Here is a 26647-nt window from a genome sequence, read left to right on the forward strand (position 1 = left end):
TAGACATATACACATACATACACAATGGCATATTATTCAACCATAAAAAAAGAAGGAAATCCTGCCATTTTCAACAACATGGAGGGTATTATGCTAATTGAAAAATACCATATGATCTCACTTATATGTGGAATCTAAAACAAACAAACAAAAAACAAATGAAAAAACGAGCTCATAGATACAGAGAACACATTGGTGGTTACCAGAGGCAGGGGGCTGGGGGGTGGAGTGAAATGAGTGAAGATGGTCAAAAGGTACAAACTTCAAGTTATAAAATAAGTCCAGGGGGTGTAATGTACAGCATCGTGACTGTGGTTAATAACACTGTACTGTATATTTGAAAGTTGCTAAGAGAGTAGATCTTAAAAATTCTTTTTTTTTTTTTTTTTTTGGTACGCGGGCCTCTCACTGCTGGGGCCTCTCCCATTGCGGAGCACAGGCTCCGGACGCGCAGGCTCAGCGGCCATGGCTCATGGGCCCAGCAGCTCCGCGGCATGTGGGGTCCTCCCGGACCGGGGCACGAAGCCGCGTACCCTGCAGCGGCAGGCGGACTCTCAACCACTGCGCCACCAGGGAAGCCCTTAAAAATTCTTATCACAAGGAAAAGAAAATCTGTAACTGTGTCTGGTGATGGGTGTTAACTAGACTTATCGTAGTGATTGTTTTGCAATATATACATACATTGAATCATTATTTTGTACACCTGAAATGAATATGTTATATGCCAATTATACCTTCATTGAAAAAACAGTATGTTGTTTAATTTTCATATATTTGTAAAATTTCCAGTTTCTCTTCTATTATTGATTTCTAGTTTCATTGTGGTCAGAAAAGATACTTTTAAATATTTCAATCTTTTAAAATTTATTGAGACTCGTTTCATATAATGCTATTTTATAAATGACCAGAGTCTATTCTATTTGCTTTTTATGTGAGCACTTATTATTACAATATTATGGGAATTTAAATTTTAATAAAAGACATTTAATCAGTTCTAAAACACAGACTTGTAAACTCTAGTCAGTTGTGTATAACATACCTCTATGTGGTGCAGGGTCAAGTCCCATACTCAGATGATATTATAGTATACACACGTCTCATATTATTTTCTAAAGTACTGCTCTATTTTTACAACAGATATCAAGGAGTGAAAGTGGCCCTCCACTAGGGCATGGACTTCCAGGGAAGGTAGGTGCCCAGGTATGGGCGTCAGACCAATATGGGAATGGGCCTGAGTTTTTCTTTCTGCTGGTGTGATTCTGACAAGTTACATAATTTACTGAGCTTGTATTTATCCACTTGCCAAATGCGGACAACAACACATACCTCTTGGAGTACGTATCCTAACTCAGGATTAGGTGAAATCAGATTAGCACAGGGAACTCTACTCAATACTCTGTAATGGCCTATATGGGAAAAGAATCTAAAAAAGAGTGGATATATGTATATGTATAACTGATTCACTTTGCTGTACACTTGAAACTAACACAGCATTGTAAATAAACTATACTCCATTTAAAAAAAAAAGGAAGATGAAGAGGACACTGGCTCTGAGACTGAGGAGAGCAAGTGAGGGAGGGAAAGAGCAGTGTCCTGGGATCCAAGTGAAGGAGGTGTTTCAGGAAGGAGTGAGATTAATGAGTCAACATCTCAGATTCAGCACCGCTCTGACCTCGGCAAGAGCTTTCCTGATGGGGTGATGGGAATGCAGCCCTGACTTCATTGAGCAGAGAGGAGAAGGAGCAGGGGCATCTCTGGACATCTGTAAATTAAAGCCCTGCAATATGATTTCTAAGTGACCTGTTTGTCCCTCAGTTGTCCTTGCTTTCTTGAGAATTTTGCTATGCATTTAAAATTACATTTATCCTGTATTTCTAGGTGTCTGCTGTATTGCCTGGTTCAAAGCACATACGTGAAGCTTCATCAACTCTCGTTTATGCGTTCATTCACTCACTCCTTTAACATGATTTACTGGGCACCTTCTATGTGCCAGGAACACTTAGGCACTGGAGATCCAGTGGCAAACCAGGCAGATTTTATCCCTGCTCTCAGACAGCCTGGTCCCTAGCCTGGTCCCTTTCCTCACTCTTTTCTCATGCTCCATCAGCTCTGTAACATCCATCACCTATCAGTATTATTTCTCCCACTTGCGTTTCTGGAGACCACGTCCTCCGGGTCCACTCGAGATCGGTTGCTTCCTAGGCCAGCAGCTCCGCCCTGCAGGGTCTCAGGTCTCCCTCTTTCCTGGTGTACTTTTTCATTTTGCTAGAATATATCCTCCAATAGATTCCTGAGGAGGCGAGTAAGGGAAGGAAACATTTACCTCTTTGCATATTTGAATACATCATTTCACATTTAACAGGTAATTTGAATGAGTCTAGAATTCTACATAGAATATCCTTTTCACTCAGAATTGTTTTCGAGGTCTCAGTATTACTTTAGGAACATTTAAATCATTCAGGTCCTTGATTCTTTTGCATGTGACCTGCTTTTTTTTTTTTTTTTAATTATCTTTGGAATTCTGAAATGTCATGATGACATTCCTGGGTGCAGGTAATTTTTTGTTTTTCATGCTAGGTCTTTTCAATCTGGAGACTAAAATCCCTCAATTCTAGGAAGTTTTCTTATATTCTCTCTTCGATAACCACCTTCCTTCAGCTTTCTTCTCTATTTTCTTTCTCTAGACCTCCAACTAATCAAATTTTGGCTTTTAGATTGGCCTTCTAAATTTCTTATCATTTCCTCCTGTTTTCCATTTCTCACTCTTTTTTGTGTGTGTTTTTTTTTTTGTTTTTTTTTTTTTTTTTTTTTTTTTTTGTGTGTGTTTTACTTTCAGGAAGATTTCCTTGACTTTTATCTTCTAATTCTCTTGAAACTTTTATTTCAGTTGACAGTTTTTATTTTAGAGAATTCTATCTCATTCTTTCTTTTTTTATGACATCCTAATCTTGCTTTTTGGATACAATATCATCTCATATCCAAGAATATTAATGAAAGTGAGTTTGGGATTTTTCTTTGATTTTCTGCATTTTTTTCCCCTTTGTTTCCTTTTTCTGTTTTCTGTTTGTTGTTTTCTTCTCTCATTTATGTTAATGTGAAGAACTGAATATCTGATTGAATGCAAATATCTGTTAAGTCTGAGGGTCAGGAACGTGGATCTTTATTAATTTGTCTATACGTTTCTGTGTTTAAATGATCTCATATATATATTCTAGGTAGATTGGAAACTTCATGTATATTCATCTATCTTGATGACTGGAGACCTTCAACATAGAATAATCTGCAACGAGACTAACTTGTAGTTGGTGAATCTCCAGTATTTGTGAGTCTTTTCTTTTGGGACAGATTTTCCAGAGAGGACATTCCAAATCTTTGGCCTGGCAATGTGTGTCTGGCTGCCAAAATTCTGGGAAAGGGAGGGGAGAAGGAAGGAAGGAATCTGAGGAGCTCATCGTTCAAGATGCAGATATTGGGACTTCCCTGGTGGCACAGTGGTTAAGAATCCACCTGCCAATGCAGGGGACACAGGTTCGAGCCCTGGTCTGGGAAGATCCCACATGCCACGGAGCAACTAAGCCCATGCGCCACGACTACTGAGCCTGCGTTCTAGAGCCCGCGAGCCACAACTACTGAGCCCGTGAGCCACGACTACTAAAGCCCCTGCGTGCCTCAAGCCCGTGCTCCGCAACAAGAGAAACCACTGCAGTGAGAAGCCCGCGCACCTCAATGAAGAACAGCTCCCGCTCGCCGCAACTAGAGAAAGCACACATGCAACAATAAAGACGCAATGCAGCCAATAAATAAATAAATAAACTAAAAAAAAAAAAAAACGCAACGCAGATATTCACTGAACTCCTGGTGTTCGACCCTCTGACTCACCTCCACCTTTCCCCATGCCCTGTGTCCTCGTCTGGAGGTTCTGTCATTCCATTTCTGCAAATAATAAGCCTCCAGCAAGAGTGGCAGCACTCCTCAGCAAGAGGTGGGCGGGGACACCTGGGGATGCCATTATTTCTTACACAGAATTTCTACCCATCCCCATTTTTAACCCATCACCACATGTTTATCTTCTCCATGGTCCCTGGTACCGCTAAACTCTGGAACTCGTGGGATTCAGGGTGAATCTGCTCACTTTTTATTGGCATCCACCTTTGAAAACACTTAGGTTGTAACTTCTGCTCTAGAATAGTTAGTTCTGTTTTCTATTTCCCACTTTTTAAAGACCTAGGTCAATATTTGCATAAATAATTTTTTTTATTCTTACAGATGTTTCTTGCCTTTTTTTATTTGGTTTTTGTAGGGTTGATTATACTTTGTAAATTCCTTTACTCCCATCTTATTGGAGGTTGGGAGAGAGAATTTAATTTTGTGTGGCTGTGTTTACCGTAAATTCTTGATGACGGATCTCAGACTGATGGGCTCTGGAGAAGTTTCCGGTGCACAATGAAGAAATGCAGTTCCCAGGAATGGTCACAAGGTGGCTCAATGGTTCTATTTAATTTATAATTTCTCCATAGCCATCCCTGCCAACTCGCAAGAGTTAAGAGTACTTTGAGTCTTGGTTAATCCGGCAGAGGGGAACCACAGAATCAGAGAATATTTACATTGGACTGAGTCTCCGAGGGCTTCCTAGCCCACCTCCTCCAAGGCAACGGAGATCCACGGAGTCATCCAGCTTATCCTGTGTCTGGAGGTAGTCGCAGAAATAGATTGGGCTTGAATTTTAAGGTTCTTTTATGGTTATATTTGAAGTTGCCTTTAAATTGGAATACAAATGTGAATGCATGAAAGTCGGGGTGGGAACAAGGAGGCCAGAGAAAGATGGAGAAGGCTGTCACTGGTTCACTGATCACACATCCTGAGCTCCTGCCGCTTGGATGGCAGTGCGCTAATTACTGTGAAGACACAAAGGAGATGAGACAGGGTCCCTGCCCACCAGAGCTTACAGTCTGGTAAGGAGATGAGCCAACAGAAGACAATTAACCACAACCAAGGAAGTCTGCAATACATGCCCAGTGGGAATGTAGCTCAAAAGTGCTACAGAATGGATGGAGAAGGCCAAGGTCACTTCCCTGCTCAGGAGTAGGGAATATCCTTGCTGGTGGGACTTGGGCTGGCCTTGGAAGAACAGTGTAGATCAGCCCTTCTCAAATTGGAATGTACATAACAAGCATCACCTACAGCTCTTGTTTCAAGATACGATTCTAATTCAGTACAGCCGTGTGTGTGTGTGTGTGTGTGTGTGTGTGTGTGTGCGCGCGCGCGTGCCCGCGCCTGGCATTGAGATTTTGCATTTCTAACAAGCTCCCAGGTGATTCCAATGTGGCTGACCTAAAGACCACACTTTGAGTAGCAAGAGTGTAGGCACTGGTTTATGAACTTGGCTGCACGTGGCAATCACACAGAAAGTCAAACAAGAAAACCACTAACAGTCTCACCCTAGAGATCCTGTGTTAATTGGCCTGAGGTGCAACCTTAACATTGGTATTTTTAAAAGCACTTCCCAGATAGTCTAACGTGCAGTAAAGTCTGAGCATCACTGACACCAGGGGCATTTATCATTCATTTTGTCCACCCAGCACCTGAATCTCCGACCCTTAGTCAGAGCCCACCCCCACTTTTTTTTTTTTTTTTTTTTTTTTTTTCCACCCCCACTTTTGAAGCTGAAAACAAGAGATACTCCCTTTCCCTCACTTGCCTGGAATTTGGGCTCCACCAACCAACCCAGACTTTGCAGCGAAAGCTACTGAAAACAAAGAAACAGAGGCTGAAAAATATAGACTTAGCAAAGATTTTGCATTGGTGGCAGCTATATTGTTTCAGTGCCAATTCTTTTTTTTTTTTTTAATATTTATTTGGCTGCGAGGGATCTTTTAGTTGCGGCATGCAGGCTTTTAGTTGGGGCATGCGGGATCTAGTTCCCTGACCAGGGGTCAAACCCGTGCCCCCTGCATTGGGAGCGTGGAGTCTTAACCACGGGAACACCAGGGAAGTCCCTATTTCAGTGACAATTCTTGGGGCCTGATGCTCAGCAGCAGGGACTGTAGTACCTTAGCAGACCAATTCTGCTAAGCTTGATTTTGAGCATTGGTCTTGGCTGCAAAGCCTCTCAGACTGGTTCTATAGTCCTGAAAATTGTGATATCATTTAAATACACACACACACAGCACCCTTTATGGTTAAATATAATACAAACTTTAAAACCCACATAGGACAAATGTGTAGATTAATGTATTGCTATAAAGCAAACACCCTTGTAAACAACATCCATGTCATAAGATAGGATTTTGCTATCCCCAAAACCCTTCATGTCCCCCTACAATGTATAACTCCTCCCTCCCCAAGAATACCCCTCCCTGACTTTTAATCATTTTCTTAATTTTTTTTTTTTTTGCGGTTCACGGGCCTCTCACTGTTGTGGCCTCTCCCGCTGCAGAGCACAGGCTCCTGACGCGCAGGCTCAGCGGCCATGGCTCACGGGCCCAACCGCTCTGCAGCATGTGGGATCTTCCCGGACCGGGGCACGAAGCCGCCGTCCCCTGCATCGGCAGGCGGACTCTCATGCAGCATGTGGGATCTTCCCGGACCGGGGCACGAAGCCGCCGTCCCCTGCATCGGCAGGCGGACTCTCAACCACTGCGCCACCAGGGAAGCCCCTTAAAATTCTTTATATTATTTCTGTACTTCCCTAAACACATTAAGGTTTAGTTTTGCCTTTTTTTTTTTTCTTTCCATCTTTTGTTAATTTACAATCTCTCTCTCCATTGGAACTTAATTGTTGAAGAGACTGGATCAGTTATCCTGTAAAGTTTACCAGTCTGGATTTTGTTGACTGATGTAGTTTAATATATTCCTCTGTCCTTAGATTTGCTGTAAAATTGGTAGTTGGATCTAGGTAAGTTTGACCTGAGGTTTGATCTTTTTTTTTTTTTTTTGGCATGGCCTCAGCATAGAAAGTATTGTGTTCTTTGTCAGAAGATACATAAAATGTCTGGATTTCTCTGAACTTGCACTGGAGACATTTCCACTTTGTACTTCAATGACAATTAATGTTAGAAGTTCCTGAATTTTTTGCTACAGATTTTTTCCTAAGCAACTGTTATTCTCCCTTTGACTAGATGCAACAGGAACACACCACCTCTTTTTATCTTGGTGCTGGAAGTTTCAGACCTAAATTCGATGTCCCAGCAAAACATTCTGACTTGGAGCATTCACATCCCCTACGTGACTCTTGATCTTAGGGAGTCACACTGATCTCAAACCCACCTACGAAGTTGGCATGAACTTTGCTCCCCGCCCCTGCATTTTGACTTATTTCACTACTATTATTCACTGCTGTGGTGATTATTAAGTAGCGAAAGTCCCCCTCAAAGTACATAGCCTCAGACAGCCAATTAAGAGAATCGTGAAAAGCAACTTCATCATCATTTACTTCTAGCCAAGAGACGGTGAGAAGTAGGAGGAAACAAAATTAACAAGATGGTAAGGGGTAATATAGGTTTCAAGAAAAAAAGTAGTAAACTGTGCTAAGTACTTTTCAAGGGCATTGTTCTTTGTTCGAGGTACCAAGGTTAGGCTAAACGGCTACGTTAACTCGATAAGCTAAGGTTACCCTCCAGCGTTCTTTCTGTTGGCTCTGGCACGTTTGTTTTATTGCCCCCATTATAATCAGTATAACCAAACCTTAGGACCTTATCCTGAGAAACTGTGATATGGAGAAGGTGAAAATAGACTGAGCACTGGCTTGGTTTCGAAATCCAACTCCAGCACCAACTGGCAGTGCAACCTGAAGCACATTACTTCACCCCGAGACAGTTTACTTCGTACAAATGGTACTACTTCACCAGGCCGTTGACGACCTAACCCAAAGAACAGTGCCACAAGTACCTAATCCACTTCCTAGTAGGCAAGAGACAGTCTTTCTCTTTCACATACTCCCCTGTATATTAAGCCTTCCCTCTGCCATCATTTTAGTCTGGTCTTATTCAAATCGCAGTAATTCAGCAACCTTCTGTCTGATCTCTAGAACGCTTGTTTCTCCTCTTCCAACCCACCTAGACTCGCCTTCCTCAAACACACTGCTCTCACCACTCTGCAGGGCTCACCAGGACTCCTATTGCCTATCACATTGTCCAGCTGGACTTACAGTCTGCCACACAAGCAAAGCTTGTTTCTAACGAGCTCGTGGTCTCTTCTTAACCTCCCCTTAGCCCTAGCCATTCAATCCACATACCTGAGGACCAATTCATGTCCCTCCCTCCTCTCTCAAACACCACCCCAACTACTCTCACCAACTGAACTTGCTCTTCTATTAACACAGCACTCAAATCTGAATCACAACTATTTGGCTCTTGTATATGTTTACCTGATCACTAATTCCTTTTGCTTTCTAAACTAGGTCATAAATGTAAGGGCAGAGGCCATGGTCTGTTTTCCTATACCAATCTTAAAGGCAGAAATCATAGGCCCCACCCGAGACACAAAACTCCGTGTTGATGGGAGTGAACGGGGAAGCATTACCATCACTCTAGGTGATCCTTATAAAAACTGCACTATGAGAAAACCTCTATATATCCTTCCAGCAGAGATAATCTTGTCAGCAAGTATTTATCTTTATTTATTGACTAATAAGGCCTTAATACAGGATCAAACATTTCTTTCATCAATACTACATATAAAAAAAAGCCAAAGTTGTTTTTTATGGTTCACAAAAAAGGTAGGAAACACTTTACATTTTTCAGATAAGAGGACAGTCACTGCTAAAACAAGGATTCATCCTCCAGTATGGCAGCCTTACCTTGGTGCCCCTGGGTAATCAGCTGACTTCAGTTGTAGTTGGCCTCTGGCACATTCTAGCAAGTGTTAGCTGGGGATGGACTACGGCTGTGCACCTGATGCCAGGATGATTCTGCTTTTAAAATGCAGTTTCTTCCAGAGATAGCCCTTGAAATTGCCTTCCCAGCATTCCCTAGTTGAAAAAGTTATTCTCCTTCTACTTCTGCTCCTCTAATATCCAGTTTGCTATTCTGCACTATTTTCAGAAGGAATCCTCCATCTTAAACTCCATAAATAAATGAAAACCAAGCCACGCAGTTGGAAATCAAGTTTTGTTTTTATATGAACAGAAGTAGACCATCTAGAAATATTTCAGTTTATTTAAATTGTTAAGTAGAATATGAAACCGAATTTGTAGCTAGTACCAGAGAATGGACTTAACTGTTTGGTGTTGAATGAGAACGGCTTCTACACAGGATCCCAAGAGACTTACAGAAAAGGGGGCAAAGCCCTATTATTAAGCAAATAAAACTCATGTTTCAAACAGGTTATACAAAAATTGATTTATACTCCATTTCCCTTTTTTTGATATTTAGAAAGTGCAGATTTAACAAAAGGTAGCCATATCCTTTCTATGTACAATGCCAATTATAAGTATGCAAACAACAAAACTGTCAGTCTGTTACCCAAAAATCCCAGTGTTTAGCTCTCAAACCTTAAGTCACTGAACTGAGTAAGGATTAAAAGAGGGTTAAAAATAAAAAAAGCTACTGCCACATTCCAGATAAAGGAAAGCAACAAACACATTAAAATTAATCTAACAACAGTAGGTTTAACCTAAAACTTTTTGAGAAGCTTAACATCATGTCATTATTATTTTTAATGGAAAATTAAGGATTATTTGGCAATGCTGCTTTTACTAGTAGTAAACAATGATAAAGTGAGGCAAAAAACCTAACAACAACCACCAGTGAGGCATATAAAATCACTTTTAGGGCACTATCTGAAAATTCATGGATGTTCATAGCAGATACGTCCCTATGTTGTTTATGTGAGCCAAGAGGTCATTAAAATGCTATCCACGACACAAAAAGACTTTTCAATGGAAGCTGCTGTCCTAAACTCAGCCTCTGCTAGAAATGAATCATGCTATTCACAATTATTTCAACAAAGGTATCATCTTAGGATGCTAGCAGCATAGCAAACTTAACTTACCCGATCCTAATGATAAGCAATGAGGCAAAATTAGAAAAATGAAGTGAAAAAATGACAGGGTGAGAGAGAGCTACAGTATCTTATCTTCACATGAAAAGCCTTTGTTGTCCTTTTTCCAAATCCATGGTAATACAAGTTTTCCAAAGGGATGTGAAGATAGGACTTAAAATTAATAATATTCTAAAGTACTTCTAAATCTTAAGGTAAAGACAACTTAACACTGAAAGAATGTTCTTCGAAGGCCAAATCTCAATATATTTGGCAAACATGTTAATAAATTTCACTCCTCTTTCCCACCTTTTTGAAACAACCTTGACTGGGCTACCAAACTGCTAGAGGAGTTGCCAAAATGGAGACTATTCAAATTTAGGTTAAGAGATTTATTCTAGGAAAGTGAATAGGCTATACACCTAATTAGAAAGACAAACCACAACACCCTCCAAACACTAGTGCATGCAATTAACTCTTCCATTTCATAAACTCAGTGGAGAGACAGGAAGGGAACAAAGAGGGAAAGAGAAGAGGAACATGAAGTCGAACAGCAAATGAAGGAATCTGGGACAGAAGCTTTAGGGGAGAGAGAAAATGAGGGGAGGACACAGTTAACTGACATTCGATAACAGGCAGTTAGAATTTATCTTTCAGTTTACTTAGCAAGTTAAATCAGTGCTTTATGTTAAACTCGACAAGCCTGCTAGTTTACCCCTTTCATTTTTAAATAAATCATACCACAGGGTGGTGGGGGAGAAGCAAATAAAGCAGCATGCAGGAAGAGACACAAGGAAAAAGTGGCCAAGGAAAAGAACCGGTGGCAGGAATAGTTTTAATTATAAAGGCCACTTAAAATGAGACTCCACAAACCAAAGCTATCATTTCTGCATTATCCTTTGTCCTCAATTAACTACTTTGAAAATTACAGCCAAGCAGACCACAAACATTATAATGCTTTATGTTTCGATGATATGTCTCCTGCACATGCTTCCACCAAAACAAAAAAAGGAAAAACCAAAAAAGTTCCTTTCCACATAAGGCACAGGACAAAATTAACCCCATTTACATACACAAGGCGAAAATGAGTGTTTTCCTGGCTTTTGTTTCTTTTGCTATCACATGTCTATAGATTATAGGGACTCAAGCACATTATCCATGACAGAAAATTCCACTGTTGTACAAAATAAAATTGTTAATTCTAACTTTTATTCTTATACAATTTGCAGAATAGAGTTGAAATGATTGCTATAGGTTTTAATGTTGATAAGAACTGGACTATAATACAACTGAAATGCAGTGGTGAGCTGAGCAAGTACATTTAAAAATGAACTCACAGACATGATTTTTCTATACATTTTTTTGTTTGAAGAAAATTATAAAGTCAGCAAGCAGTCACAGATGAAAGAACAAATAAAACAGGTGGACTAGGAGTTAAAAGATGAGGAACAAAAATATCTGTTGAAGAGTTAAAAATGGACAGAGTGGTTTATTTTGCAGCAGGAAGAGAAAACAGGGTGGTGGATGGCAACTGATGGAACAGGAGAGCGTTCAGCAACATTTGCTCTTCCAGCCTGTCACGCCTCCTCCACTGCTGATATCTACGTTTTCACTGTTGGGCTCTTTTACAGGGGTCTGGAACAAACACACAAGGAAAGCAACCCGTGAAAAAACACTGCCGTGGATAAATCAAGATTTAACAGCAATATCCTCATAAATGTTAATTTATGTAACAGTGCAATTACAGTCACATGAGATAGGTTTTCTCTCCCATGCAAAGTAAAGAAATGGAAGTTCTGTTTTTGATCTTCATTTTGCCTTTTTCTTCCAAGTTGTGAAATGTCTTGAGGCCCCCTGGCTTTCCTTTGTAGAACTTCTGAAATCTTCTCTGCCCTAACTCTTGTGAAGAGAGGTATATTATCTCCTGGCCTGACCCCTGAGTATTTAGTACTTAAAAAGCATCATCAAGCATATGTATAAAACCAATGTTGGATCATGTCTAACTTCAGAGAAGTGAAACAGCCCTTTTCTGTTTAGTTTTACTTGCCTTTTGAGATTGGAGCTTCTATTTCCATAGCATTGCTTTAAAAAGGCAATTTTAACCATGATACATTAACATTAAGTGGAGGGAATAGGGTGGGGCAGAATGCAAAGTTGTATAATTCATGTTAAAAATGGATACAGAAAAAAATCAAAATGAGAGACACCAAAATGTTAACAGTAGTAACCCTTAGGTGGTGGGTTTATGAATTATTTTATTTTCCTCTTTGTATAATCCTGTATTACCCCAACATCCTAAATATTACTTGTATAATCAGAAGAATATACTGTTTTAAGTGGATAGCCTATACTATATGTATGAAAGCGGAATTCATTTTAGGGATAGCATACCTACAGCAAAGTATACAAATCTTAACTGTGCTTGATGGATTTTTAATATATGCTGTGAAACCACCAGATCAAAATATAGAACATATATAATATGCCCCCAGAAGGCTCCCTTGTGTCCCTTTCCAGTCAGTACTACCCTCCTAAAGGTAACCAATACTCTGATTTCTACCACCACAGTTTTTTCTGTTTTTGACCTTCATACACATGGAACCATATTTTATGTGTTCTTTTGTATCTGATTTCTTTTTCCTTTTACTCAGTGTCAGCCTATGCAATTTATCCTGTGTGATTTGTCCATGCTGTTGTGTAAGTGTTCATCATGAATATAATTTTAGAAGCTAGGATGTAAGTGGGAGCTTATTTTCTCATGGAAACAATATAAAGTTAAGGTAGCTCAAGGGCAAAGAACTAAAATAATTTCTAAAACTCACATAGCCCAAGAGAGGCCTGCTTAATTCTTAACTGAGGTGAAATTTCTACTTGCACTTTGAGCTAACCCACCTAATCTCACTGCCTTATGGAATTCTTCTTTTCACTGTATGTTAAAGATGCAAGTTTTGCATTAAAAAGGTCTTTGTGAAAAATGCACAGAAGAGAAATAGGCAGCTCAGCATCTGGCCACAGAAAAAAAAGTTGCATAGGAAGTACTCTTTCTCTGGGACTCCTGGGTATGGGTCAGTTAAAGATATATGGGTGCTTATAGCCAGTGAGGTCACTACATTTATTCAATTAGCATATCACTCACAGTCTGTCCTTGCACAATTTAACTTAGACCCTTGAAACAGACTCTCAAAAAAAGGGCCAATAACTAAATAGCAAAAGTGGGCAAAAGAATAAACAAAAAAGTTTACAGAAAAGGAAACACAAAGGTGCTTCTTAAACATATCTTTAAAAATGCTCATCTTATTCATAAGAGAGCTGCAAATTAAATCTGTGTTTTTCACCTGTCAGGTTGGAAAACAGCTGAAAGTCTTATAATTCACTATGTTGGTCAAGAGTTTGAGTAAACAGACATTCTCATATATTGCTGGCAGGAGTATAAAAGGGTACAGCCCTCAGGCAGAAGGTGGCAAGCATGTATCAGAATTATAAACGTACTATATGCTCTTTGGCCACTTCTGGGAATCTGTCCTTCAAATATACTTGCACATGTGTAAAATAATATAAAGATTATTCACTACAACACAATTTATGAGATCATAAGGCTGAAAATCACCTAAATGTCCCTCACTGGGAAACCTGTTTAATTATAATAGACTACTCAAAGGAGCAGCACTCAGTTATTTTAAAAATGGAATTATTTTACTTATATTAAGTGCCAGACAGTGCAGAGCATGTTGCCTTACGTGTTTTTTTTTCTTTAAAAATAAAAGGGGGGCTTCCCTGGTGGCACAGTGGTTGAGAGTCCGCCTGCCGATGCAGGGGACACGGGTTTGTGCCCCGGTCCGGGAGGGTCCCACATGCCGCGGAGCGGCTGGGCCCGTGAGCCATGGCCGCTGAGCCTGCGCATCCGGAGCCTGTGCTCCGCAATGGGAGAGGCCACAACAGTGAGAGGTCCGCGTACCGCCAAAAAAAAAAAAAAAAAGGGGGGCAGGGGGAGGAGGGGAATAAAATGTATATATATTCATATTTACTCATATATTAGTAACTAAGAAATTAATTATTGGTTACCCATGCGGGAGGGATGAGGAGTTGGGGGAATATAGTGAGAAACTTCTCTGTATGTTTACTTTTTATTTTAAATGTCTGAATCATGGGAATGAATTATCTATTCAAATAATTAAGTTTTAAATGTTTTAAATTGCTTTCATTCTAAAGTTCTTTTTTCTTTTATCAACTCAGGAGAAAAAGCACTGCACAGAAGGTTGCTAGTCAGGAATCACTACTGTATTTTACATCTTTTAAAGCAAGTTTACATTTGATGTTTTAACTCATAACTTTATCACACTGAAAAGTGCATGTATGTGTATGGGGAAAAAATGCTGCCTCACAATTGGGCCTGCCTACCTGGGGAAGACTCTAGACTGAGATCTTTATTTATTGGTGCATCCATACCTTTTAACCTTTAATATGATAAGGAAGATCTACCTCACTGACACACAAATTATATGCCTATATAGCACTATTTTTTTGAAATGCAAAGATATGGAAGAAGATCAAGGGATATAATACAGAAAGAAGTCAGAAACAATGGAGAAGACCAAATTTCCAGAAAGAGAAAAAACACAGAGAACACGGGTATTTCAGTAAGTTTTGTGATAATTCCTATAAGTACTGAAATAATTTTTCACTGTAACCCACCAATCTCAGAAATACAAAGTATTATACTTTCCACCAATTAAAGTATTTTTCTGTTATTCCCTTCATTTAATTAAAAATACAAATGTTTTTTCGTAGTCTACCTAGTATTTTTCTGTTCTACTTTAATTTTTGTTTCTTACAGGAATATTTTTAAATAAAAATATATTTCCTCAAGGAATTCTAATGGGTTTTTACCTATATCCAGTTGTGTAAAAAATTTTAAATTGTTTTTATAACTTTAAAAAGAAGCAAGTTAAAATTTCAAAACAAAACTGTACATGAAGTAAAAGTGATTCTGTCCTGTATCCCCATCCCCTTCCCACCATCACACTAGAGTACTCACTACTTAAGAGTCTGGTATATATCCTTCCAGATCCTTATTTGCTAAGTATAACCAAATGTGTGTGTATATATGTGTACATGTGTTTTTGGTACCATATATAATTTTTAAAAGCTCATTTACCACACATGTTATATCCTAACTTGCTTTTTATTACTCAATATATCAATACATTATAGATATCAGACATGATATGCAGGATGTCAGCAGATGTGGACAGGCACAACTTTTGTAGTTACCCTCAACAGCAATAAGTGATAACTGTTTTTTCTAGTTTGAACACTATAGTAAACAGATAGCTCTCCCCTCAAAAAAATTAAGTTGCTTGGTTCCTCAGAAATTTCATTAGATTTACACTCGATAATACCACCTCTATTACAGCTTAGATTTATATGTGTGTGTGTATGAAATTTGAGGGTTTTTTTGGGGGGGGAAAATACTGATATCTCAAGTATAAAAACAGAAAGGTTACCAGAAGCAATTAAATTTTCTCCTACACAATGCTTGCTCCTCCTTCAGGACTGTGTCAGATTTTCTTTATTTTACTTGCATTTTAAATACACCATAAGATTGAATAGAGAATTCATGACTCATAACCTTAATTCATAACTCTGTATTTTATCTACTCATTTGAGGGGAAAATATGAAAACCAGATTTCCCAATTTTGCTACAAGTTACTTGTACTGGCAAATTTTGGGATTCACGAATTAAACCCAGAAAGTAACCTCGAGGTAAAATCCCCTGAGATCAATTTTCAGCTTTTTTTTACCTTACAAGTTGAAATGATTGGGTAAATGAAATTTGGGGGCAGACTTACTCTATTTATTCAGTATATAGTATATACATGCCCTTCACTGGCACATCTGAGAAATGACTATATAGAAGAATAGTGATTTTGTAGCAATAACTACATCATAGATTCACTTCTTAATTTTTTTATCTATGGGAATGCAAAGGATATATAAGAGAAATGAAACAGAAAAGCCATAACACCATGGACCAGACAAAAAGTTGGAAAAAGGAGTATGAAATTAGGCTACAGACTGAGTACTGGAGCTCAGGGTGTCAACTGTTACCACTGACTAGATCCTAGAGATTTCTAGATGGCTGCCTGTTCCTTCCAGTTCCTTTCTTTACTTTGGAGGATTATATATTGGTGATGGGTAAACGTTTAGAAACAATACCACCCAAACCCAATTTCTGTATGTAAATCTAGTACTTTAGAAAACATGAAATGCTCAAATGTGACACCAGGTACCTTAGCAGTAAAAAAAAAAGAAAAGAAAAAAAAAAAGAAATTTACCTTTCGAAGGATATCTTCAGCTAATGTGAGGAACGCCTTTTCAATGTTTATATTTGCTTTTGCACTAGTCTCAAAAAATCTAATACCATGCTCTCTTGCAATCTAAAATAGAAGCAAAATATCATCATAAAATTATCAAGTATAGGTTACCAATTGATGACTTTAGCATCCTAAAGGAAACAGTAATATTATTCTAAAGGTAGTAATCTCAACTAGGTTATCTAAAATGAACAGATTATTTCAATGGGTCAAGACTCAAATGGTCAAGCTCCTTAAAAAACAAACAAACAAAAATTCAGTCAAATGATAAGCTATCATTTCCTATAGCATTTTTAAAAGGATGCAAATAGCTCAAGTGCACTCCACTACCACTAACGTAAAAACAATCAAATGCAACACCATCTTCACAAAGAAAGGGTAGCATATTAGTCTCATTCAGAGCTTTTTACCTGTTCTCCTTTTCCTTTAGGTACAACTCTTTTATCATCCATATCACACTTGTTTCCTAGTAACATTCTTTCCACATCTTCATTGGCATGCTAAAATGAAATAAAAATTTAATTTACACACTACCATGAATTATGCCTTAATAAAAATGACTTTATAGGAGGCTGTCTAGTTTCTAGAAATATTCTCAACAAGAGAGGACATATGCAAAAGATCTGAAACTGTCACTTCTTACACATAGTCTAAATCCAAGCTGGATCACGATTTTAGATAATGTGTATTACCCTATAAGAAACCTTAGTTTAAAATTCTACAGAGCCCTTAGAGTCTCAAAAAGTCACATTGCTAGGGGAGTCCATGCACAAAAATCAGTTAAAAACAAATGTTGCTCCACTGAAATCCTAATGAAATCTTTTGCACAAATAGGAAAATCCATCTCTAAAATTCATGTGGAATATCAAGGGACCCTGAATAGCCAAAACAATCTTGAAAAGAAGTACAAAGTTGGAAGATCCACATTTACTTCCTGATTTCAAAACTTACTACAAAGCTACAGTAATCAAAACAGTGTGCTCCTGGCATAAGGACAGACATGGACAAAAAGAACAGAATAGAGTTACCCGAAATAAACTCTTGTGTACACCATCAAATGATTTTCAACAAGAGTGCCAAGACCATCCAATGGGGGAAAGGACAGTCTTCTCAACAAGTGGTGTTGGGAATACCAGATATCAACATGCAAAAGAATGAATTTGGACCTTTAACTTACAATACCATACTCAAAATTGGATCAAAGACCTAAATAGAAGACCTAAATCTATTAAACGCTTAGAAAAAAACATAGGGAAAAAGTTTTATCACCTTGGAATTGGCAATGATTTCTCAGATATGACACCAAAAGCATAAGCAACAAAAAAGAAAAAACAGATAAATTGTACATCATCAAAATTTAAAACTTCTATGTGTCAAAGATCACTATCAGCAGAATGAAAAAGCAACCCATGGGATGGGGAAAATATCTCAAATTGTCTGTTTTTGGCCCAATACACCTTTCCCTGAAATATCCCTGCAGCAACACAATTATGTTTTCTGGACACCAAAAGGAATTTATGAGACTTGGTTTGTCTTAAATTTGAATCCATCATATTATTTCCACCAGCCCCATCCTCATCTGGATACCTTCTATTCATCTCTTCAGGTCTCAGCTTAAACATCACTGCCTATTTCAAGACTGTTTGGCTATTCTGGGTACCTTGAATTTCCATATGAATTTTAGAATCAGCCTGTCAACCCCCGCCGCTATCCGAAAGAAGCAGCTGGGATTTTGACAGGGATTTCACTAAATCCTCAGAACACTTTGGGCAGTACTGCCATTTTAACAATATGGAATCTTCCAATTCATGGACATGGGATGTCTTTCCAATTATTTAGATATTCTTTAGTTTCTTTTAACAACATTTTATGGTTTTCAAAGCTTTGTGCTTCTTTGTTAAATTTTTCTTATTTTTTTCTTTTTGATGCTATTATAAATAAAATTATATTCTTAATTTCATTTTTTGATTATTTGCTGCTAATGTATATAAATACAACTGATTTTTGTATACTAATCTTGCTTCCTACAACCGTACTGAACTTGTTTATTAGTTCTAATAGTTTTATTTTTTGGTGGAAGTGTGTGGATTCCTTAGGATTTTCTATATACAAGATCATACCATTTACAAATATAGTTTTACTTTCCAATCTGGGTGCTCTTTTTTTTCTTTGCCTAAATGCCCTGGCTAGAACCTCTAGTAGAATGTTAAACAGTAGTGGTCAGAGCAGGCATCCTAATCATGTCCTTGATTGTAGGGGAAAGGATGATGTTGTCTGTGGGATTTTCACAGATGTCTTTTAGATTTTGCCAAATGGGTTTTTTTGCGTGTGTCTGTTGACAAGATAATATGTTTTTTGTCTTTTATTAATATGGTGTATTACGTTATTTCATATGTTGCATTCCTAGGTAAATTTCTCTTGACCATGATATGTATAATCTTTTCTTAAATGTTGCTGGATCAATTCAGCTGTTAAAGTTTAAATTTCTACAACACATTAAAAATTAGACAAAGTCTATCTCATATATCAGAAAAACAGATTTTTTTTTAATGGCTGGGTTTTACGTATGTTAGTTCTCATGCTGGGAAACTTAAGCCATCCAGCCTACCAAGTTAAATGTATGAGCCTGTGGTATAATAAAAAACATATTTTTGGTCTTTGTTCCTATTCCTGGCACAGTGCTCCTAATTTGCTGAGTGTCTTTTGTTATTCATAACAAGCCTCTTTCTGTTTACCTAAATTTATGCTAATAGAGGACTCTCTCGGCAGGGCCTCTACAGAGTTTCACAATGGAGGCTGATCACCAGAGGAACCAAACACTGAAGGTTCAGACTTTTAACCCCCACCCGCCACGAGGTGAAGGGGGCTAGAGATTAGGGTCAATCCCAGAGGTCAGTGATATAATTATCATGACTATGTAACGAGGCCCCCATTAAAACTTGGAAACAATGAAGTTAGGGTATCTTCTGTGTTGGTGAACACATCAAGGTGCCAAGAGGGTTACATGTCCAGAGACAGCCTAGAAGCTCTGCATTCTCCAACCCCCATACACTGTCTATGCATTTCTTCCATTTAGCAGTTCCAGAGTTGTGTCCTTTATAATACAATTGTAAGTATAGCTCTTTCCTGAGTTCCGTGAGTCATTTTAGCAAATTACTGAACCCCAAAATGGGTCATGGGACCCTCCAAATTTGTAGCCAAGTCACACAGAAGTGCAGGTAGCCTGGGGGACCCAGGACTTGCATTTGAAGGAAGAGCAGTCTTGTGGGACTGAGTCCTTAAACCTGTGGAGTCTGACACTAAGACTGAGTAATCAGTGTCAGAACAGGATTGAATTGTAGGACATCCAGTTGATGTCACAGAATTGGAAAATCGGTTGCTGCTGGAACACTGCATAGTCTCTGTATATAAATTGCTCTTATTACACATGCTACTTGGCCAAACAATAAAATAAAGGCTAAGGAAATTTTAAAATGGAGGCTTTGTTTTTGGTTTCAAAATCTGTCTCATTAACAGATTATTAAATACTAACAGACTTCTTGTAGCAACAGAAAAGTTAGTAATAAGCCCTTAGGATTGTTACCATTGAAGATATTATTACCTTGGGTCTAATACTGGCTTAAGACTTGGTCTTTGTGTTTCCAGCCAAAAGTTGCTTTAAAGAGGTTTTTTATTTTTGGCCGTGCCACACAGCTTGCGGGATCTTAGCTCCCCGACCAGGGATCAAACCCGGGCCCCTTGCAGTAGAAGTGCAGAGTCCTAACCACCGGACCACCAGGGAATTCCCAAGAGTTAGTCTTAATGAAATTCAAAGCATAGAAGGTAGAAATAAGACATGAAAACTAATTCCAACAAGAAGCTACCTATGCTGCAGCACAGAAACAGGCATGCTTTGACACACTACCTTATAAAAACTGACATCTCCACGTGCAATGATATGGCACTATTTTCTTGGTTAGCATTTTACTGTATTAGTACTCTGTATCTTTCAAAATGTCTAGAAGTGATACGGTATTTCCACAACTTAAAAATACGTTTTTATTTATTTATTATTTATTTTTGGCATGCCACATGGCTTGTGGGATCTTAGTTCCCTGACCAGGGATTGAACCCGGGCCACAGCAGTGAAAGTGCCAAGTCCTAACCCATGGACTGCCAGGGAATTCCCAAAAATACGTTTTTAAAATTACTATTGAAAATGTAATTTATTCATTCAATAAAAATTCCCCAAGAAAGAATTCATTTAGACAGGTGTGTAAAACCACTGGTAGCTTCTAGTTGGGGCTATCTTACAAGATGACTGTATAGAGCTTCTGGGTAATCTGGTAATTGCCTTGGATGGGGTTCAAAACAGATCTGCCCAAAATTTTAAGAAAAAGGTAGGCAAAAAATAACATTACCCTGTAAACAAGTAGAAATATTCAACAGTAATGATAGCAAACACTGTAAGATCAACTGGAATATTTATTCTTCTTAACCAAGGACACAAATGTGTGTTTATGTAGGGTTCACGCAATTTCTAGGTCTTACCTCATCTATGTTTCTAAGCCATTTGCTGATGTTTTCAAAACTTTTACCATTGGTGATGTCATATACTAGCATGATGCCCATTGCTCCTCTGTAGTAGGAGGTTGTGATGGTGTGAAATCGCTCCTGGCCTGCCGTATCCCTGAAATAAACAACCAATAATTTGCACTGAGCATTTGATATTACTAAGTTCTAGATAAAGGGCAAAACAGTAGAATAGTTTGGTAAAATAGAGATTAAAATCCACTATATAACACAAAACAAAATAGAACCACCACTCATTTAATTCTTAAATAGTATACAATTAAGGTTATTTGTAAACATATATATGTGCAAATACTTTTTAGTCTAAGGAAATTAATAACCTACCAATACTGGATGAAAATCTGAAAGGGAGAACAGCACAAAGTGACATAAAATTCTTTTTAAAGTTATTTAAAGACGAATACCAGCAAGTGTGATAAAAACTCTTGGAATTCCATTTATTTAGTGATCTAGTTCCACAATGTAATACAAAAGCTTGTGGAATTTTGAGAACATTAAAGGACTACACCATAGTACGGCCACATTTATCTTTAGAATCATTTACAAAAAGTTGTAAAGATAACCTCATTTATAAATAACAGGACAGAAATATGTAAATAGTAGTATTTTTCAATGCTTTCAAGCCAAAGATTTAAGATATTTTGCTCCTGTAATTTTTCCCTCATTTGCATCACCAATTTCTTTTTATGGATCATTATAATTAGCATATGTACATGTTTAAGTCTCCCCCCCCCTTTCTTAAAAAATTTATTTATTTTTGGCTGCGTTGGGTCTTTGTTGCTGTTGCGGCGAGCGGGGACTACTCTTTGTTGTGGTGTGCGGGCTTCTCATTGTGGTGGCTTCTCGTTGTAGAGCACGGGCTCTAGGCGTGTGGGCTTCAGTAGTTGTGGCATGCGAGCTCAGTAGTTGTGGCTCGCGGGCTCTAGAACACAGGCTCAGTAATTGTGGCGTACGGGCCCAGGTGCTCCGCAGCATGCGGGATCTTCCCGAACCAGAGCTCGAACCCAAGTCCCCTGCATTGGCAGGCAGATTCTTAACCACTGCGCCACCAGGGAAGTCCCTCCCCTATCTTTTCTAAAAAAAGCAAAATTCAAACAAACAAAAAACCCCACTCTCAACCCCACATCCCTCCGACTAACACTGCATTTCTCTGTTCCCCTTCCCAGCAAACTTCTTTTTAAAACTTTTGTTTTAAAATAACTACAGCCTCACAGGAAATTTCGAAAACAGTACAAAGAAGTCCTGTGTACCCTTTACCCAGTTTTTCCCAATGGTAACATCTTACATCACAGTACAAAAAGAAATTGACACTGGTACTATCTACAGACATTATTAGAGTACTGTTCTCTGCAATTTTATCACATGTATAGAGTTGTGTAGTCACTGCCACAAAGAAGGCAGAAAACTGTTGTATCACTCACTCCTCTCTCTACCTCCTATATAGTCCCTACACCCTGGCTAATAATCTGTTTTCCATTTCTCTACTTTTGCCATTTCCAGAATGTTATATAAATGGAATCATGCATAATGCAACCTTTTGAAACGGTTGTTTTCACTTTTTCCAGCATAATGCCCTTGAGACCTACCCAAGTTGTTGCATGTAATACTAGTCTGTTTCATTTTATTGCTGGGTAGTATTCCACTGAATGGACTCATCACAATTTGTTTAATCACTCACCCGTGTAAGGATATTTGGGTCGTTTTTAGTTTTTGGCTATTACAAATAAAGTTGCTATGAACATTCGTGTACAAGTTTCTGTGTGTACATAAGTTTTCATTTCTCTGGGATGAACACCCAGGAATGTTACTGCTGAGTCAGATGGTAAGTATATGTTTAGCTTTATAAGAAACTGCCAGACCTTTCCAGAGTAGCTATACTACTTTAATACATTCCCACTAGCAATGTAAGAGACCCAGTTTCTTTGCATCCTCATCAGCATTTGGTGTTCTCACTATATTTTATTTTAGTTGTACTAATAGGGCATGCAGTGATATCTCATCATCATTTTAATTTGTATTTCTCTACGGCTAATGATGTTATACCCTTTTTCATGTAGTTATCTGCAATCCATATATCCTCTCTGGTGAAATGTCTATTCATGTCTTTTGCCTATTTTCTTTCTTTTTTTTTTAGCTGCACAGTGCAGCATGCAGGATCTTAGTTCCCCAACCAGGGATCAAACCCATGTCCCCTGCAGCGGAAGCACAGAGTCCTAACCAGTGGACCGCCAGGGAATTCCCTCTTTTGTCTATTTTCTAATTGGATGGTTCCCCCCACCTCTTTTTTTTTTAACTATTGAGTGTTGAGAGTTCTTTTACATGTAAGTCCTCTGTCAGGTTATGTGGTTTGGGAATATTCTCCCAAAGAGTCCGCCTGCTTGATGCAGGGGACACGGGTTCATTGCCCCGGTCCGGGAAGATCCCACATGCTGCGGAGCGGCTGGGCCCGTGAGCCATGGCTGCTGAGCCTGCGTGTCTGGAGCCTGTGCTCTGCAACGGGAGAGGCCACAACAGTGAGAGGCCCACGTACCACAAAAAAAAAAAAAAGGGATACAGGTTTGGAAGGAAGACATAAAACTGTCTTTGTTCACAGATGACATGATCATCTATGTGGAAAATCTGAAAGAACTGGTCAAAAAAAAAAGTAGAAACAACCTAAATGTTCATCAACTAATGAATGGGTAAATAAAATGTAGTATATTCATACAATGGAATATTATTCAGCCATAAAAAGGAACGAAGTACTGATATATGCTACAACATGGGTGAACCCTGATAACATCATGTTCAGTGAAAGAAATCAGACACAAAAGATCACATATTGTAATATAATTCCACTTATATGAAATATCCAGAACAGGAAAATCTACAGAGACAGAAACTAGGTTAGTGGTTACCCTGGATGAAGGGTTTGGGCAGGATGGAAAGAGGCTGCTAAAGGGTATGGGTTTCTTTCCAGAAGTATAAAAATGTTCTAAAATTGTGATCATGGTGAATATACCTTGCAAATATACTAAAAAACTATTTAATTGTATACTTTAAATGGGTGAATTATAAGGTATGTGAATTATGTCTCAATAAAGCCATTACAAAACAAGTAAACAAACGGAAAACATGACTAGGCTTAAAAAAACAAACTAAAAATTCCAATGGCGATTCATTATAACCAGAACCAATCCCAAAATCCTTACCCTGAAGTTTACAAAGTATTACAGGATTTGTACTTTTCACCAGCCCCCCCCCAAATTTTGAGGCACTCTTTTCCCTGACAGCTAGAACCACATTTTTTCATGTCTCCAAATTCACAAGCTTGGTCTCACTAGAGAGCTTCTGTACTAGCTGTGCCCACAGGCCTGTACATGGTTGGCACCTCATCTTTGTATTTTAACCATCACCTTATCAGAAGCCTTCTCTGCCCATCCAATTTAAATAGTCATCCAGTCTCTCTCTATTCCATCTCCTTGCTTTACCTCTCTGCAAAGCACTTATTACAGATTTATTTACTGTCTTCCATGTCCTCTAAAATGTAGGTTCCATCAGAGATTTGTCTGTCTTGTTCACTGCAAAATCCAGAGTATCTACATGGTGAATAAACACTCAAATGTTTGTTAATGAGTCAGTATTTCAGAATCTTACCTAGCAGTCCTTTATTATATTTTAGAATCAAGGCATTCCAATTTAGTTACGTGACCCTCAAAAACGTACATTTTTAAAAATAGTGCTTATATGTCTAAAAATATGAGTAGCAAGGAATGTAAAAGAACTACCAGGGCTTCCCTAGTGGCGCGTGGTTGAGAGTCCGCCTGCCGATGAAGGGGACACGGGTTTGTGCCCCAGTCTGGGAAGATCCCACATGCCGCGGAGCGGCTGGGCCCGTGAGCCATGGCCACTGACCCTGCGCATCCGGAGCCTATGCTCCACAACGTGAGAGGCCCGCGTACCACAAAAAAAAAGAACTACCAATACGTTAATATTCCTTACATTTAATCACAGTGTGCATTATATGTTCATATATCTGACACCTATCCATTTATCCATCAATTCAAATATATACTGAGGGTCTAGCATGTGCTAGGCATTATGCAAGAACACACACAGAATATGGGTCTGGAGTCAGATCCAACTTTATTGTCAGGTTCCAATCCTTCCAGCTGAGTGACCTTGAAGGTATTTAACCTCCCTGGATCTTTGGGGTTTTTTTTTTTACAAACAAAGTAGTAGGGATAACTAAAGTAAAATTTTATAATTAATTTGTATTTATTATAGATAACCCCAAAGAATCTATAGTATAAAAATATGCAAACATGTAATAATATCATTATATGTGACCCAAAATTTAATTGTGCTTTTAAAATGTCCTAAGTCAAAACCATCTCTCTAGAGATGCTCCATGTCTATGGTATTCAGAGCTCTCTCAAGTTAATAGTTGTGTGTGTTTAAGCTATAATCAAAATTCCTTCACAAGCAAAACCCTGGCTTTGCCTGAAGCCTATTTCTGTATGAAAGTAATATAATATGTTTTTTTATTTAGCCAAGTTAAAGATTTGGCTGGACTTTTCAATTTTCTTAAGAGAATCTCAGCCCTGTCATACTAATTTCTGGAATTACACTTCTTCAGAGGGTGAAAAGTGTCAAGAAGACAAAAAGTAAAGAGACTAGGGGCTGATGCTGGGGATGGTGCAAACAAGTGAAATTTTAAACAGAGTAGAGGAAGTGAAGGGAATAAGGAAGTGAGCGGAATAAGGAAGTGAGCCATGCAAATATGTGGGAGCAACGGTATTGCAAGAAGGGGAAAGAACAAGTGCAAAGGTCCTGAGGCATGGTTGAGGAATAGAAAGGAGATCAATGTGACTGGAATGGAAGGGGTGAAGCCAGACTAGCAGGAGATCAGAGAGGTGGTGGGGCGGGAGTGCAGATCATGTAGGATCTTATAGGCCTCGGCAAGCATCGCAGCTTTTCCTCTGAGTAAGATGGGAAGTCTATTGGAGGGTTTTACGAAAAGAAATAACTTAATCTGGGTTTAAAAAAAAATTGTTCTGTCTACTGTGTTAAAAATGGGTGTGTGTGCAAAAGCAGAGTTAGGAGGTAATGTAATACCTCTCCAAAAAAATGACATTTAAGAAAAACCACCTAATAGACTTGCTATCAATTCTATGTTGCATCCTTAAATTAGGTTAGACTACTAAAAGGCCACACACACAGACACGCACATGTATGCATTTGTATTTATTTATATACCTTCTTAGACACAATTTTATCTCCATTATCTCAATATTATGTCAACAAATTAGAATCATTACAAATAGCTTTATGAAAACTTATTGTGTATTAGTTATGACCTGTTCTTTCCTGCTTTCTTTACATTATTTCTGAAAAGAATAACTTACTTTTTTTGTTGGTAGCCCTCCCTCCCTGCCCTTTTTGTGTTGGACACCAAGAAGTTTATAGGTAAATTTTACAAATTAAGCATAGCAAATGAGTTGTCCTTTAGAGACAGTATATTTACATTTTTCTCAATTCCAAATTCTTATTTTATCTTTTATTAATCTATTTAGTTACAAGTTGCCTTGAAACAGATGTAATTATAAATGTTTTCATGAAAAAACAATAAAAATTTGTCCTATCACAGTAGAAATAGGTTCAGTTCTTTTGTAAATTGCAAAAAGAAGTATAAATTAACTAATAATTCTATCCCACTAGGGAGGGGTTAAAGTTTCCTACC

General features: G+C 38.3%; 1 protein-coding gene across 1 annotated transcript in view; it reads right to left on the reverse strand.

Annotated features, from left to right (window-relative positions):
- Positions 1–9093: 9093 nt before the first annotated feature.
- Positions 9094–26647, reverse strand: part of RAB10 (RAB10, member RAS oncogene family) — a 74368-nt gene continuing 56814 nt past the window's right edge. Inside the window, exons 3-6 of the mRNA XM_024764434.1 lie at positions 20884–21022; positions 16764–16853; positions 16315–16416; positions 9094–11613 (exon numbers count right to left, since the gene is read on the reverse strand). Coding sequence (XP_024620202.1) covers positions 11530–11613; positions 16315–16416; positions 16764–16853; positions 20884–21022 — 415 coding nt within the window. The 3' untranslated portion in view covers positions 9094–11529. The remainder of the gene's footprint in view (positions 11614–16314; positions 16417–16763; positions 16854–20883; positions 21023–26647) is intronic.

Source organism: Neophocaena asiaeorientalis, unplaced genomic scaffold (assembly GCF_003031525.2).
Source record: "Neophocaena asiaeorientalis asiaeorientalis breed wild unplaced genomic scaffold, Neophocaena_asiaeorientalis_V1.1 scaffold345, whole genome shotgun sequence".
Taxonomy (NCBI): Eukaryota; Metazoa; Chordata; class Mammalia; order Artiodactyla; family Phocoenidae; genus Neophocaena; species Neophocaena asiaeorientalis.